General features: G+C 55.0%; 4 protein-coding genes across 4 annotated transcripts; 2 read left to right on the top strand and 2 right to left on the bottom strand.

Annotated features, from left to right (window-relative positions):
* Nucleotides 1-622: 622 nt before the first annotated feature.
* On the bottom strand, nucleotides 623-5025 carry DSM5745_09837 (ABC transporter; the record flags this gene model as incomplete). The annotated part of the gene is made up of 3 exons (XM_026751853.1): nucleotides 623-2065; nucleotides 2109-4595; nucleotides 4651-5025. The coding sequence occupies 3 exons, from the start codon at nucleotides 5023-5025 to the stop codon at nucleotides 623-625; spliced, it is 4305 nt and encodes a 1434-aa protein (XP_026599585.1).
* Nucleotides 5026-7906: 2881 nt separating this feature from the next.
* Nucleotides 7907-9625, top strand: DSM5745_09836 (Phosphate transporter; the record flags this gene model as incomplete). The annotated part of the gene is made up of 1 exon (XM_026751852.1): nucleotides 7907-9625. The coding sequence occupies one exon, from the start codon at nucleotides 7907-7909 to the stop codon at nucleotides 9623-9625; it is 1719 nt and encodes a 572-aa protein (XP_026599584.1).
* A 754-nt stretch (nucleotides 9626-10379) lies between these two features.
* On the top strand, nucleotides 10380-12376 carry DSM5745_09835 (ankyrin repeat domain-containing protein; the record flags this gene model as incomplete). The annotated part of the gene is made up of 5 exons (XM_026751851.1): nucleotides 10380-10789; nucleotides 10851-10934; nucleotides 10984-11275; nucleotides 11322-11407; nucleotides 11458-12376. The coding sequence occupies 5 exons, from the start codon at nucleotides 10380-10382 to the stop codon at nucleotides 12374-12376; spliced, it is 1791 nt and encodes a 596-aa protein (XP_026599583.1).
* A 582-nt stretch (nucleotides 12377-12958) lies between these two features.
* On the bottom strand, nucleotides 12959-14566 carry DSM5745_09834 (uncharacterized protein; the record flags this gene model as incomplete). The annotated part of the gene is made up of 1 exon (XM_026751850.1): nucleotides 12959-14566. One exon carries the CDS (start codon nucleotides 14564-14566, stop codon nucleotides 12959-12961), a length of 1608 nt encoding a protein of 535 aa, XP_026599582.1.
* Between the last annotated feature and the right edge of the window lie 486 nt (nucleotides 14567-15052).

Here is a 15052-nt window from a genome sequence, read left to right as displayed (position 1 = left end):
TCTTATCAAAATCCGCAATTGTACTGAGCCGGTGCGCAATAACGAGTAAACTCGAGTCGGACCGGCCGAATTCACCCCGGATGGATTGTTGGATGAGCGCGTCTGTCTCCATGTCCACGGCAGACGTTGCCTCGTCCAGCACCATGATCTTGGGGCGCGTTAGAATGGCTCGCGCGAGGCAAAGGAGTTGCCGTTGGCCGTGCGAGAGGTTCCCCCCGTTTGTGCTGATGGGCGAGGACAGCGAGGCGAAGAAGCCGGTTGGTTTGGCCTTTGATGAGACTGAGGTGGAGCCATCCCGCAGTCGGCTGGTTCGCCAACACGCTGGAGCTAGCGTGTTGTTATACTGAAATCCAGTGGATACGTTGCCGCAACGTATCCATTTTTTGGGTGTGCTAGGGTATGTACACCCAGTTTTTACTAAGGGTGGCAACAAAAGCTTGGCGGCGTGGCAACAGTAAGGTTATGTAACCTTAAAGTAATATATACCTAAAATACGCTATATATCCAGCCTAAGTGGTAGATTGGCTTAAAATACCATAATATTACACTATTATTACCACAGCCAAGAATTTCCACATACTTTACTCCTAATTCCAGCGTATCATGGCTGGGTGTTCATACTCTAGCATGTTGGCGAACCAGCCGACTGCGGGATGGAGGACGTGGTGAGGGTTGTGCTTGCGCTTAAGCTCAAGGGCTCTGACTCTGCTGGACTGGCCGGGCTTTGACTGCCATTGGAGGGAGACTGACACCCTGAGCCTGGCCCTGAGGCAGAAGCAGAAGCAGCAGCAGAAGCAAGCGTGCTCGTATCCTCAAATCTCACCAAATGCACCCGTTCCAGCGCATTCCACAGCTCCGCATCATCATGCTCCCCAAACGGATCCAAATTCGAGCGGACCGTGCCCGAAAACAACACCGGATCCTGCGGTATAATCGCCAACCTCCTCCTCAGCTCCTGCAGCTTCACATGCCGGATATCCAACCCATCAACCACAATCCTCCCGCGTCGCGCCTCCAGGAACCGGAAAAGCGCGAGCGTAAGCGAACTCTTCCCGGCCCCAGTCCGTCCAACAACCCCAACGCGCTGGTTATTCTCGACGCTAAATCTCACGCCCCTCAGCACAGGCTCGAGATCAGACGCATACGATACCTCCAAATCCTGCACCTCGATCCTACCCCCCTTTGGCCAAGACGCAGCCGGCACATACCCGCTCTGCACCTCCGTCTCGACCCCCGCGTACTCCAGAACCCGCTCGGCGGCATTCATATCGATCTCGACGTTCGCGTAGAACCGCAGCCCCATGGCCACGGCGTAGTTATACTGCAGCGCGAAGCTGAGCGCGAAGCCTGCGACGGCCGCTGAGATGCCAGGGCTGTACACGACCACCGCGGCGGTGAGGGTGCTGAATAGCGCGCCCACAAGCGCCATCCAGAAGCCCAGCCACCTGTTGAAGAGCCACAGGTACCAGGAGGCTTGGGCGTGCCGGGAGAGCAGGGTGTGCATGTGCGCGATGTAGGCGGAGGTTTTGGCGAAGGCGCGGAGGGTGGAGAGGCCGGAGAGGCTGGAGGAGAAGGTTTCGAGGAGGGGGGACTTGGATGTGCTTTCGAGGCGTTTGATTTCGCGGACGGCGGAGAGGTAGGTTTTGCAGAGGCGGGTTGCGAGCGCGAGGAGGGTGCAGGCCAGGACGAGGAGGAGTGGGCTGACGGTTATGGCTGCGGAGAGGATGCCGAGCAGTTCGAGGGCTTTGTAGGCGACGTGCCCGATGTCGTAGCCTAGGCGCCAGTCCAGCAGGTAGATGTCGGATGTGAAGCGGTTGAGGATGCGGCCTAAAGGGATGGTGTCGAGCCAGCGGAGGGGGGCGCGGAGGATTGTGGTTAGGAGGTCGGTGAAGAGGGCGCGGGAGGAGGAGATGAAGGCGTGCGCGAGGGCGAGGCAGCGGATTGTGCCGATAAGGCAGGCGGCTAGCGAGATCGCGATGTAGATGCTTAGGTAGAAGGTTGTGTCGTGGTGTTTGTCCTCGGGGGTGGAAGTCGAGGTCGAGGTCCAGATGCTTACCCACCACGACTATTCATGTTAGCCATGTCCATGGAAGGTGAGTTAAACGTACCCTGCCTACAAGCAACGCCATGAAAGCGGCATATGCCAAAAAGGCGAACAACCACCACCCAATCTTCCCACCGCGGGTCAAGTACGCAGTATACACCTCCATCGAGATCGCCCCCGTCTCACGCTTTTCCTCCTGGTTGAACTTGGGGATCGTCCGGGCACTAAACGCAGACGAACGCCGTCCAGCACAAGCAGCAGGCATCTCTAGGAGCGGTTCGACCTCAGCCTTACCCACCAGATCCATCAGCCCCGTTGCACGAAGCTCATCGACCGTCCCCGCATGCCTCACGCAGCCATTCTCCAACAGCACACAGTAATCCGTCCTCGGAAGACACAGCCCAACATGGTGCGTCACCAGGATCCTGGTCCGTCCCTTACCAAGCTCACCAGTCAACGCATGCTCATAAACATGGCGCCCCGTCTCCGCATCCAGCGCCGAAAAGATATCATCCAGCACCAGAATCCCGGCTCGCGAGAACAGCGCACGCGCAAAACTAACCCGCCACCTCTGCCCTCCGCTAAGGTTTATCCCGTTCGCCCCGATGTCCGTGAGATCGCCGTCCGGCAGCATAGCCATGTCCTTCTCCAGCCCCGACGCGAAGATCGTCTTCCCGTACCGCTGGTGGTCATACGGGAGCCCGAAGAGGATGTTCTCCTTGATACTTGCGTTCTCCATCCAGGGGTTCTGCGCGACGTATGCGATTGCGTTGGGGATTGTCCAGTTCTCGTGGAGCGCGAGGTGGTCGGGGCGTTGGGATGGCGGGCGGGGGACTTTCACGGACCCGGATAGGATGTCGCATTCGCCGAGGATCGAGGCCAGGAGCAGGGATTTGCCGCTGCCGGTTTTGCCGGCGATCACGGAGAGTTTGTTGGGTGGGAAGGTGAGGGTTAGGTGGCGGAGGGCGAACCTGTCGGCGCTCTCTTCGGAGTCAGAGTCAGACGGCCAGGCGACGGTTGCGTTTTCGAATGTGATGCTTTCTACGTTTGCGGTATTCGAGATCTTCTCTGCGGAGGAGAGAAAGGTGTCGATTCGATCGGCGCTGACCTTGGCCTCCATAGCCTTAGAGAAGAGATCGGGCAGGCTGGCTAGCGACGACTCCAGCGAGGCAAAGATACTCAGCGCTGTGAATGCCACCGATGGCGAGAGATCTCCTTCCGTCAAGGCGTAGACCGTCAGGGAGATGGCGGACAGTAACAGCGGCCCCATGATCCAGACCGAGACCATGCCTGTGGTATACACCGACGTCCGCCAGAGCAGCCTCAGCTCCGCCTCGCGCTTCTCCATGATGCGGTCCTGCCATTGCTGCTCCAGCGCCCCGAACTTGACCTGCCTGATCCCCTGGAGGACTTCGGTGACGGCACTCGTCCGCTTGTCGCTGGCTTTCATGAGCTCCTCTTGCGTGACGGCATATCGACTCGTCAGCCATGAGTTGAATGGAGCCAGCAGCACTGCGCCGCCAATCCCAGCAAGCAGACTCGGCCACCCGATCAGTCGGACCAGGAAGCCCCCTGCGATGGCCAACCGTAAGACGCAGGATGGGATGAGATAACTGAATGTAACGAAGTCGGCAATGCGCTTTGCGTCCACGGCAGCAAGGTTGATGATGCTCTGCCGGTTGCGCTCCTCTCCATCATCATCACCACTATGCTCTCCCTCCCACCCCCCATCATCCCGCCCATGAGCTCTCGCCCTCGTCCTCGGCGCTCGAACATCCTTCCCCCTCATCGCCTTCGCAAACACAAGCCCAGACAGCCCCTCATAAATCGGCACCCACAGATCCGAATAAATCAGCCACCAAAGCCACGACTCAATGCTCGACGAGAGCGCCAGCAACACCCCCAGCGCACAAACCCACACCCAAGCCCCCGCGCCCGTAGCCATAGCCATAGCATCGCTCTCCACCACACGACCCTCCAGCGCCTTCAAAATCCGATACAGCGCCACCTGCGGCCCAAACCCGAGTACACAGACGACAAGACTCAAGCCCCCCTGCAGCATTAACGCCCGCGCGTGTCGTCTTGCCAACGCAACCCACAGCTTCCGGCCTATTTGGGCTTCCTGCAACTTGGAATGCACTGTTTCGGCACGCGCGGCGAACGGCAGTTTCGGCAGGTCCTCGATATCCAGTGTTTTGTGTCTCGCCGCGAAGTCCAGCAGCGTTGTGGCCCAGCCGTACGTGAAGCGGTTGTAGGCGCTGACTGTGAATTCCTGGTCGACGACTTGGCCTTCGAAGTAGACGTTCGGCCTCCGGGGAATCAGTATGGATGCGATTGCGCGGAGGGTCGATAGGGCGAGTTGCGTGGAGAGGAGGGCTGTACCTGGCGCGTAGATCGTGATGGGGTGTCCGGCGTTGTAAAAGATGGCCGTTTGCGATGCGAGGACGAGGAGGGTGAGGAGCGAGGTCCAGAATGAGGAGAGTCCGAGAGAGTAGCGCCTTACGCAGGACTTTTCGGATAGCAGGGAGATTGGTTGGGTGGTCATTGCCATCTACGCTGTTAGCCATCTGCATCAGAAGTCCAGAGCTGACGGGGAGAATGCTCACCCACGCAACCATCTGCACCCACGAAACACAGCCCAAATGGCGCGCTCTCTCTCTTCCACACGTAACAAGCACCGCCTGGGCCAGCGAAACCCCGAACCCAGCTATCGACAGCACGGCAAGTGCCCACCCCTGCCACTTCTGCGCCTTGTTGAACTCCGCGAGTGATTGCGCTGTTGCTTCGCCGTCCTCGTCAACATACCCCGTTTGGTCTAAGGCAGGCTCATATTCATCGTCTACTGGAAGTCGAATCGCACCGTGTCTGCTAGTCTTACACGAGACAAGCCATCGCAGCGCCGAAAGCCGCACGCTCAAACCCAAGACCCCGCAGAGCCCCAAGACGCCGATCGCGATTGCCCAGTTCTCTGCTGGCGCCATCTTACCATGTCACCGACCTGAAGCTATGCCAATATCGTTTGGTCGAATGAACGGTTCTCGATCCAGCGGCTGGCGGAGTGGCGCTCCCAAGAACCTTAGTCCAAGGGGAAGGTAAGAAGCTGGGTTCCAGAGCTAGGGAAGCAGCCTACACAATCACGCTCAGACTCCTGATTCTTGAAGCCAAGGTCGCACATTCCCGGCATGTTCCTGACTACGCCTGCATTTCGGGGCCTGAAAAGTCCTGCTGAGCGGGCCACGCGGTGGGCTGTGGCGTTGTACCGGGATTGCTGTATTGTGCTCTGATTGGTGCTTGGCGCTCGGTGGGAGCTTGATTGACAAATGGGAAGGGCGGGAAAGATTATGCCAAGACTGTGTATGGTCATGTATGGTCAGGCAGGGCCAGGAGGACTGAATATCTGCAGAACCAGAACTAATGTTGGCGTGAACCTGAGAGCAAAGTTATAGGCCCGACTCCCTAGAGGAGAATGGTTCGTGCTGCCACTGCCCAGATCACCTGCAGGCCTCACTTTGGGTTTGTAACCGTTGAGTAACGCAGTCCTACCGCTGGCCGGTCAAAACAGGGAAATATCCTTCAGTCACAGCTCGAAGTTGAGATGATATGGTCAAGAGATCATAAATATCAATCTTAGTAAAACAGTACGTGCTATTGGTTGTATGCAATTCATATAGTGTAGCGTATGTGGCCTCTGATGGGCAGGTTATGGATGATACTGCTGTCCTACCAGGTGTCACACAAGGCGAATGAAATATATTTCTGGACACACGAACCTATAGGCCACGCGACCATCCGCCGCCGGGTACATTTGCAGTCCTTTTCCCATGGTAGACGAGTGCACTATATAAGGGGCTTACTGTACTTCAACTTTGCTCTGATCTGTGGCATGATTCAAATTAGATTCAATCCAAGTCTCGCTCACGCGGATAGCGTGTGTAATTTAAAGGGTCATTTGCGAGCAGCTGAAGTCACAGCACAACTTACTTGACATCCTAGAGCACTCTGAACGCATGATTGATCTAAATGTTGAATCAAAATGTTTGTCTTGATATCTCGAGCAAATCGTTGAGCTAGGGCATCCTACGGCAACCCCAAACAAGAGGGGGTGCGAGGAGTTTACCATAAGTCCCTTTCTATCGTGATATAAGAGGCTTGTTCTATTACATATATAACAGGTTCTCAATTCGTTCTTGAAACTAAATCGCACGGTGATAAGTTAGATAAGTTATCTCCTGTTGTGGCTTGTGGTGTTCGGCCTGAGACAGGGCAACGGACACTGCTCACCATCTGTTGCCACGAGCAAAGCCTGTAGTGGACATATCTACATAGCTATAACCAAGGCAGAAGCCGCTGTTCTACTATCAATCAATTCTGCTGCAGCTTGAAATGGTGAGGGATCTGTCTTATTCACTAAAGGGAATGAAGACTCGTTGTTTTCATCTGACAAAGCCTCCGCACTATTGTATAGCACACACATGGTTCCGGGTTGGCAAATATACACCTATTTTCCAAGACTGGTGCTCGGGCATGGGGTCCGTTTCTTTCTAGAACCAGGCCTGAGTCGAGATCTATTTCATCGCGCTGGGGCGATGTATCTGTAGGTGCAAAGCATCTTGGCTGTATGGACCTTGAACTTCGACCCCAAGATTGATATTCACTTTCCATTTGGACGCGCAAGTGGAAGCCCAGTACAGAGATCGGCAAACATCCAGCTGACGAGGTACGTGGGGAAACCATCACTATAAATGGAATGAAGTCCTCGCCACAAGTGCCCGCATCTCGTCAGATAGATGCCATCAATTTGGCCACCCATCTTGGAAGTCGGATGCTTGCTTTTTCCATCAGACAACGAGGTGGTGAGCTGACTTCCGATGGCAAAGGATTGGCCGCTACCGAAGTGTTCTAGAAACAATCTCGATCCTGCGTTCGCCGTTCATGTTGGACACGCCGTGCTGGATCTCACCACCTGCAGGGTTCAGCGAGAGCACGATTTGCCCAAGCCCAACCCCACCGAAGGCTGAGCAGGAAGGTACGGTAACTTCAAGCGGCAAAGATCACCGACTTGGGTGTGGGCACGCCGCGGGAATCGCCAGAATCTGCATGGAAGCCGCCCGACGTGCATGCATGCGACAACCGATGCAGGCATAAACGATGACTGGCCACGCGACTGCAGGAAGGATTCCAGAATATGATGAGACAAAGTACGCGAGATTTCGCGCCCTGACGAGCCTTGAGTTCCCGCACGTGTATCGTGTTGTGGTATGGTGCGGCTTGGAAGAAAATTCTGCCTCTCGGCGAGAACTCGAACCAGAGCAAGTGGATAGGATGGAGGCTGCAACCACCCCACGTTGTGTCAGAGTTCCAACACGAGCCGCCACCTGATGCATGACTTACGCAGTTCAGTCGGGAAGAGGTCGAGTGCCCAGCTGCCGAGAAGGAGTTAGGGCTCGCCAAGAGGGTTGGCACGGCACCACCCAATCATCACGCCCACAAGCTCAGTCCTGAGGATCAACGTGGGCCACAAGCTCAGGAACGTGCTCTGCATCCCCGTCTGATTGGCTGTGCAGCCGCGTCCTTGCCAAGTCCGCTCCTCTGGGATGCGCTTGGCCCTGGCTGCCTCTGGAGCTGTCTCTGGGCCAATGCCGGCCCTCTCAAGCTTCACGTTCTGCCCGTCCGAGATGATTCCTGCCGGGCGACCCTTGGCAGCTTCGTCTGAGTCGTTTTTGCCTCGCGGGCGGACAGCCCCGACAGCGTGCGTATTTAATGCTCTGTGCCCGCTGTCGATGGCTCTCACCTGCACCACTCGTCGGCTCAGGCCTTTCTTCTACCATAGTAGTCTTCTTGACATCCATCTCCTGCGTCAAGATGCCTCACCCACTTACCGCCAAGTATGACTGGATCCTGGCCATCACCTCGATGGCCTTTGTCTTCAGCTGTGCCAGTAACGGTGCCAACGATGTCGCCAACGCCTACGCCACTTCCGTCGCCGCCCGCACTCTCAAGATGTGGCACGTCGGCATCCTCGCCGTCATCACCGAGTTCATTGGCGCCGTTGCCCTCGGCGACCGCGTCACCGACACCATCAAGTCCGGCATCATCACCCCCGACCGCTTCATCGGCAACCCCGGCACCTACATGCTTGCCATGGGTTGTGCGGAGGTTGGTTCCGCCGCCTGGCTGACGACCGCGACCTTCCTCGGCTGGCCCGTCTCCACAACACAGAGTATCATCGGCGCGCTCGTCGGCGTCGGCTTCGCAACCCAAGCCGACATCACCTGGGAATGGACAGGCGGGAGCGTCTCCCAAACCGCCGCATCCTGGGGCGTCTCGCCCGCCATCGCCTGCGGGTTCTCCGCCATCATCTTCGGAACGCTCAAGTACTCCGTCCTCGAGCGCGACGACCCCTTCAAATGGGCCCTCCGCCTGATCCCCTGGTACATCGCACTAACAGGCGGCATCCTCGCCCTCTTCATCACAATCGAAGCGCCCACCGCGCCCTCGCTCGAAGAATTCGGCGCCGGAAAAGCCACGGGCATCGTCCTGGGCTGCTTCTTCGGCTGCCTGTTCCTCGGCTACGTCTTCTTCATGCCGTACTTCCACCGCCGCCTCGTCAAGCGCGACCCCCGCGTCCGCTTCTACCACATCCCGCTGGGCCCGCTCCTCTGGACCGAAAACCCACCCCTCTACTACCCCCGCACCGGCGAGTGGTCGATAACAAACCACTACGAAGACGCATACGGGGTCGTCCGCGCCGGCGGAGCCGAGACACACCCGACCTCCCAATCCACCGTCCCAGGCTCCACCGACGGCAATCTTAAGGAAGCAAAAGACACGGACGTCGAGCGCGACCCAGCCAGCCTAACCTCCAGCCCGGAAATCGCGCCCAAGACCCGCCCCATCGAGCCGCACGAGCGCTTCCTCGACCCCGTCCGCGCCCTCTCCTGGTCCAACCCGCGCAAGTGGCTGGGGTACGCCAAATTCGGGCTCCTGCAGGGCGTCACCCGCGACGTCATCACGCACGACTCCCAGGCCCTCCGCGACATCCACGCGCGCGCGCGCCGCTACGACGACCGCGTCGAGCACATGTGGACGTACTGCCAGGTGATCTCGGCCATGATGATGAGCATCGCGCACGGGTCGAACGATGTCGCGAATGCGGTTGGGCCGTGGGCGGGCAGCTACCATACCTTCAACTCTGGGTCTGTTGAGACGGAGGCCAGAACGCCCGTGTGGTTCCTTGTTATTGCGGGTCTGTTGCTCGGTGGTGGGTTTTGGTTCTATGGGTTCCATATTATGAGGGCGTTGGGGAACAAGATCACGCAGATGAGTCCGACGCGGGGGTTTGCGACGGAATTGGGCGCCGCTACGACGGTGCTTCTTGCGAGTAGACTTGGGTTGCCTGTGTCCACGACGCAGTGTTTGACGGGTGCGGCGATTGGGGTTGCGCTGATGAACTATGATCTTGCGGCGATTAATTGGCGCCAGATTGCGTTTATCTTTATGGGCTGGGTGTTGACGCTGCCTTGTGCGGGTTTGATTGCTGGGTTGCTTTGTGTGATGGCGTTGAATGCGCCGCACTTTTAGGGGATGTGCCTAGGTCCTGTATGTGTGTGGATTTCTGTATGGACTGGGGATTTGGATGGATGTTGTTAGACTATACCCGTATAATAATGCTTGTTTTTATTAGCCCTTTGATGACACGTGTTTCTCATGCTTTCGCTCGTAGTTTCCGACCGGAATATGCAATGCTCAAGAGCAACTGCGTCTCCGGCTTCTCGTACTTGCCCTGGGATGTCAAGGGTGACTGCAGGTGGTCCGGCCTTTGCTCCTTCTTCCGCAAGATTGGTGGCGCCCGACCGGGTGAAGAGTTTCTTTTTCTTCCGTGGACATCGATGCTTTTGATCCATCTTTCCAAGGCTTGTACTCAGAAGTCGATGAATCTTTTCTCTTTCTACGGTCCCCTGGTACGTCGATATTACTCGGTAGAAGGCTAATTCCCGCTTCTCCCCAACATATGTTCGCCCGAATACATCCAGCTTCGATGCTTGCCATAGGTACCCATCGCCTTGCGATATCCCGGCACCTGTCTTGCATTAATCTCACTGTCTCGATCAACTTTCCCTGTTCCGGAGTGCTACGTGGCATGGATGTGGTAAGCAGCGCCTTGGGAGGTGCAGACGAGGCTGTGCGCGCCTGCATACCTACGTACAGCCACAATCCGCAGCCTTGCGTTTCGTTTCGATCTCCTTAAGTTCGTCTGACAGCCCAGTGCCCCGCATCGATCTTCCTCTTCTTACCGTTCTGCCCAGACTACGAAAAGATCCACGATCACGCTAAAATGGCCGAAGCATTTGGCGTCGTGGCCAGCGCGATCAGCATCCTCAGCCTGCTCGAACACATTATCACAAGCATCGAGAAACTCAAGGCTCTTCGCGCCTTCATCAAATCGATCCCGCGTGAGTTGGAAGATTTGATTGAAGAGATCGAGATCGTGCAAGGTGTGCTGCAAACTTTGACGCCGGACATGTTCGACTTCATGAACATCCCTCTTACCCAGCGGCGGCTATCATCATTTCAGAGCGACTTGGAAGTTCTGATTCGCGAGATCGAGAAATACCGGATCGCCGCCACGGGACGAAGGATCGCCATGGTGAAGCTTGCGTTGAAGAGAGATGAAATCCGAGCGCAGAGGCAGAACCTGGATAACATCAAAGGCACGCTACTGCTGCTTCAACAGGCGTACTGCAGGTGGGGCTGGCAATTGAGTTATACACTGTTTGAAGGAGCTCATATGCTGATCGGTCTACAGTGCGTCGTTACGGGAACTGGGCTCGATAATACGCACCCAGACCAGTCAGACGAGCAAGTTGAAGATGGAAGCACACAAGCAAAAGTAAGACCATTATCTTGCCTAAAAAGATCCATGAAACTAAAGAGTACAGTGATCAATCCCTTTACCAGACAAGGAGGGGGAAAACACAGCGCAATGAACAGCAGACGTGGAAGCTCCAGCTCCGCACTCCTCTGATCGTCATCGACAAATTCTGGAATTTCCAGCTAAGGCGCCTCTATTCCGGCTGGACATTTAGCATTCGGTCCTGCAATATCGTGCCACGAAACGCTCCCATATGGGATGCTTGCTGGAAGGGTGATGTTGAAGAAGTTCAAAGACTCTTTTCAGCTGGTCTGGCAACCCCGTTGGATTGCGACGACTTGGGGAGGAGTATCCTAAGTGTAGGTCAAGACGGTTTCTGCTTGGGTCTATACTCACTTGCTACAGCATGCCGCCTACTGGCATGAGCTTGAGGTCTGCCAGCTGCTTCTCGAGAACGGAGCTGATCCAGACCATACAGACCACGGAGGATTGTGAGTCTTGCTCGCAACAGCAAATACTTTCGTTCGCTTATAATAGGCAGGACCGCCCTTCAATATTACGAGAAAGGCTTCTGCGCGCGTTCTATGTCAGGAGGCCTCCCGGACACCGTATCACCAGATGACATCTGTTGGCTGCGAACATTGATTGACGCCTCAAAGGATTGTTATGATCCATTTGAAGACCTCGGACAGCAAGAGGATCCATGGGGGAGAGGCTTGTGTGGACCACCCGAAATCCTCACTTTCATGCAGCAACAAACCTTTGACAACTATGCCAGTTTACCTCTCCAATTTCGCTTCGAAAGAGCCATGGCTCTCAGTTCAACTACTGCAACATCTTCCATGATAGAGATCGCCCTTGGTGGGGGTATCGAACCGGATGTTTTCGATCTGAATGATAAATACAACAGGGATCTTCTAGACAAGATAATTGTATGTATGGGGGTGAGCTTTGGGTTTGAGAGAGAACGAGCACTCGAATGGCGACCACTCTTCTCAGACGCCATTGCAGCTTGTACTGACGTGAACAAAACATGGCTTTGGGAACGTGGGACAGCAGCCACCCTACTTCTCATGTTCTTACAGTCCTACGTACGGAACTGGAGAGCAATTCGGCGATTGCGCTACGACTTCAACCCCATCCTCCAAAAATGGGTCACTGAACTGAAGCTTGCTGGTGTTGACCTCGAAACCTACGGTGCGACGGAGCAGCTTGTGCATGAGACCGACCCACTCCTTGATCTCGAGGTGCTTGTTTATGTTGGGCCTTTGAGATCATATTCTTGGTTTACAAGTGAGAGTATTGACGTGCTGCCGTTTCGCATTCTCAAAATAGCTTATGGCCCCGAGCCGGAGGACTGGCGGATCTGGGTGACGAATCCAATCGATGAACTGGTTGGTGAGTTTTGGGAGATGGTCGAACGCGAGGAGGAGGTTATGCCGGGGTCCTGGGTTGACTAAACCAGATATATCCATAATTTCGCGCTGACTTTTACTTGTTCTTAGCGTTTTGCATAGCGTGGGACATGATGTTGGCGTCTTGAATACCTTGATACTCTGCTATAATTATCATTTACTTTTCTGGAAACCCCAGTCCTGCTGTCCCAGGATTCATTACACGATAATCATTTTCCTCCATGGTTGCGAGCACAAGTATAGCCTATTTACCATAAAGGTTGTACTATGCTAGTATCACAAGGCATTCTCATTGGAAAATATGTAGCTATCTCGTTCAGAATATTATCAGGGCTCAGTTGTACCTGGATATCAGAAAGAACACATAGTAGATAGGATAGTGAATGTAATCTTGAAGATATTTCGGCACAGTGCTATTTTAATACGAAACTTCGAAACTGAAATATTGAAGTTGACTAGTGAAGAGAGATTTGGTAAGAGAAAGAAAAGAAAAAGACATATGAAGGAAGAAGACAGATGAAGGAGAGAAGCAGAATGAGAAACTGGGTGATAATATCTCAGTAGAACCAGGCATATCATCTCTTCCAAGTACCTTGTCCCATGATCGTGGCATCACCGGTATGGTGCTCAATCGAACAGTTCCCCAACCCCCATCATCCCCGCCACAGCATCCATAATCTCAACCGACCGGCCATCCTCGAGCATAACAGCCTTGGCCAGGCACCGCTTCGAGCTCCAGAGGACCGTATTCTCCAGCTCATACGGCAGATTAAAACGCAACGTCGCATCTTCCCACATAACATCCAGCAGACGCGGGTGATTGTAAATTCCCAACTCCTTGACATTCGGCGGGAGATGCGAGATAAGCCGGTAGGGGTGTGGATGTGTGCAGTTCAGCGCGACAAGGATCCACAGCGATACATTTAGACGGGTGAGTTTTGGGAACGTCGAGAGAGACGTGCACATGTCGAGATTGTGGGCCCAGCGAGATGAATCTGGCTCCAGCTCGAGGTCTAGAGTGCAGTTGTGCTCGTTCACGGTTTGCTGGACGTCTAGGGCCACGAGTTGATTGCGGAGATGGTTTAACACGGCCCAGAGGGGACTGTAGAGGCGGGCGTTGTTGTTCTGCGCCCCGATGTCTGGGAGGGTTAGGGTCAGGCTGCGGAGGTTGCTTGTTAGGGCTTGGGTTGAGCCTTCTGGGAGAGCTAGTCTTGCGAGACCTGGGAGGAGGTTCTGAACTCGGAGGTTGGAGAGGGTTAGGGTTTCGATTGGTGTCATGGTGGTTTGGGTTCCTGGTGTGATTTGGATGTTGGCGTTGGGGCCTTGAATGCTCAGGTCTTTCAGGTTCGGGAGTAGATGGAAGGGGTACTCGTCGCCTAGGACGAGAGTACCTGCGTTCGAATTGTTCCCTGGGACAGAAGAAAACGCCGGACTCAAGATAAGGGTTTGCAGATTCTGGAATGGCAGGCCGCTGATGGTTGAATCGGGGCTGGTGGGGACCTCATTGTCGTCGTCGTCGGTATCGAATGCGATATCCAAGTCTGCATCCATATCTATGTCCTTGAGCAGCTGCATCTGCGATCTCGATGCGACTGCGCTGTTGAGAGTGCGCTTGAGGAACTTGTCGTCCGGATGAACATGCACATCGAGCCTGGTCACATTGGGGCAGAGCGCCATGACCAATGCCGTGAGCGATTGGATGTATTTTCCCCAGTGCACGATATCCCACGGCTGCTGTCCTGACGGGGCCGGGAAGAACGCAGCATAGACATCATCGTACAGATCAGCCATGCCCCCCTCAGCCAAAGCCTCGAGAACCCAGTGGTAATTCTCAGCTGCAAGCTCACGAAGCATATTGAAGAACCGCGTCCAGTCGGGGTGGTAGGCTTGCGCTAGAGTCGGCTCATTGAGGTGCGTTGTTGTCAGGATGAGACTGTGGACGAGCGATGCGAGGTCCGGACGCCGGTGGATTGTGCGGAGGAAGGACCAGAGCTTGGGGATGGAGGATGGGTCGCCGCTGTAGGTGAAGTGGGTGTAGAGGGTTGGTGTGAAGAGGGTATTCCAGCGCTGGTTGACGCGGCAGAGAGGGGCGAGGGCGGAGGGGGTATGGGGTGATGCTTCGATCAGCTGGATGGAGATCTTGTGGAGGATATCGTCGGGGAGGTCGTCGATGGTGGTGGGCGGGAGAGTCATTTGGAAGAGAGGGGACTTCGGGTTGGTCTTTTGGGTCTGCATGTTGACGATATTCATACTTGGATGAGAATGATCTATCACGACGAGATCACGCTGAGCAGATTGAGACAGAGTTTAGCAAGGCTAAGCAGTATCTTAAGAGCTGACGATGTCTTCATTTCGGAATTTGACAGATTCGAACAGAGTAAGAATGAGAAATGATGTGAAATGAAATGGTGATGATGATGATGGAAGAAGACGGTCTTAAGAGAACTGAATGAAGCCTTTTATAGGCGCTAGGAAGGAGAGCCATCTTCGGGAGTGCAAGAAAAAGTCACTGTCAGAGTGAATGGAATGGCAGGAGTATGTCTGGTTTTGCCTGCAGGAGCGGATGAGCTTGCTGTGAATAGGGAGTGATATCATCAAGAGATGGGCTAGAAGGTGAATAGAAGTCGACCCAGCTTCGCTCGGTGATTCGACAGTAGGCAGCATTACCAATATTCAGCAACCTGGAAATTCAATACAGTCATCATGGCCACCATAATCTGG

Source organism: Aspergillus mulundensis, assembly GCF_003369625.1.
Source record: "Aspergillus mulundensis strain DSM 5745 chromosome Unknown scaffold_13, whole genome shotgun sequence".
Lineage (NCBI taxonomy): Eukaryota > Fungi > Ascomycota > Eurotiomycetes > Eurotiales > Aspergillaceae > Aspergillus > Aspergillus mulundensis.
The sequence above is the reverse complement of the archived record's forward strand: the minus strand, read 5'-3'. Positions and strand labels throughout refer to the sequence as shown.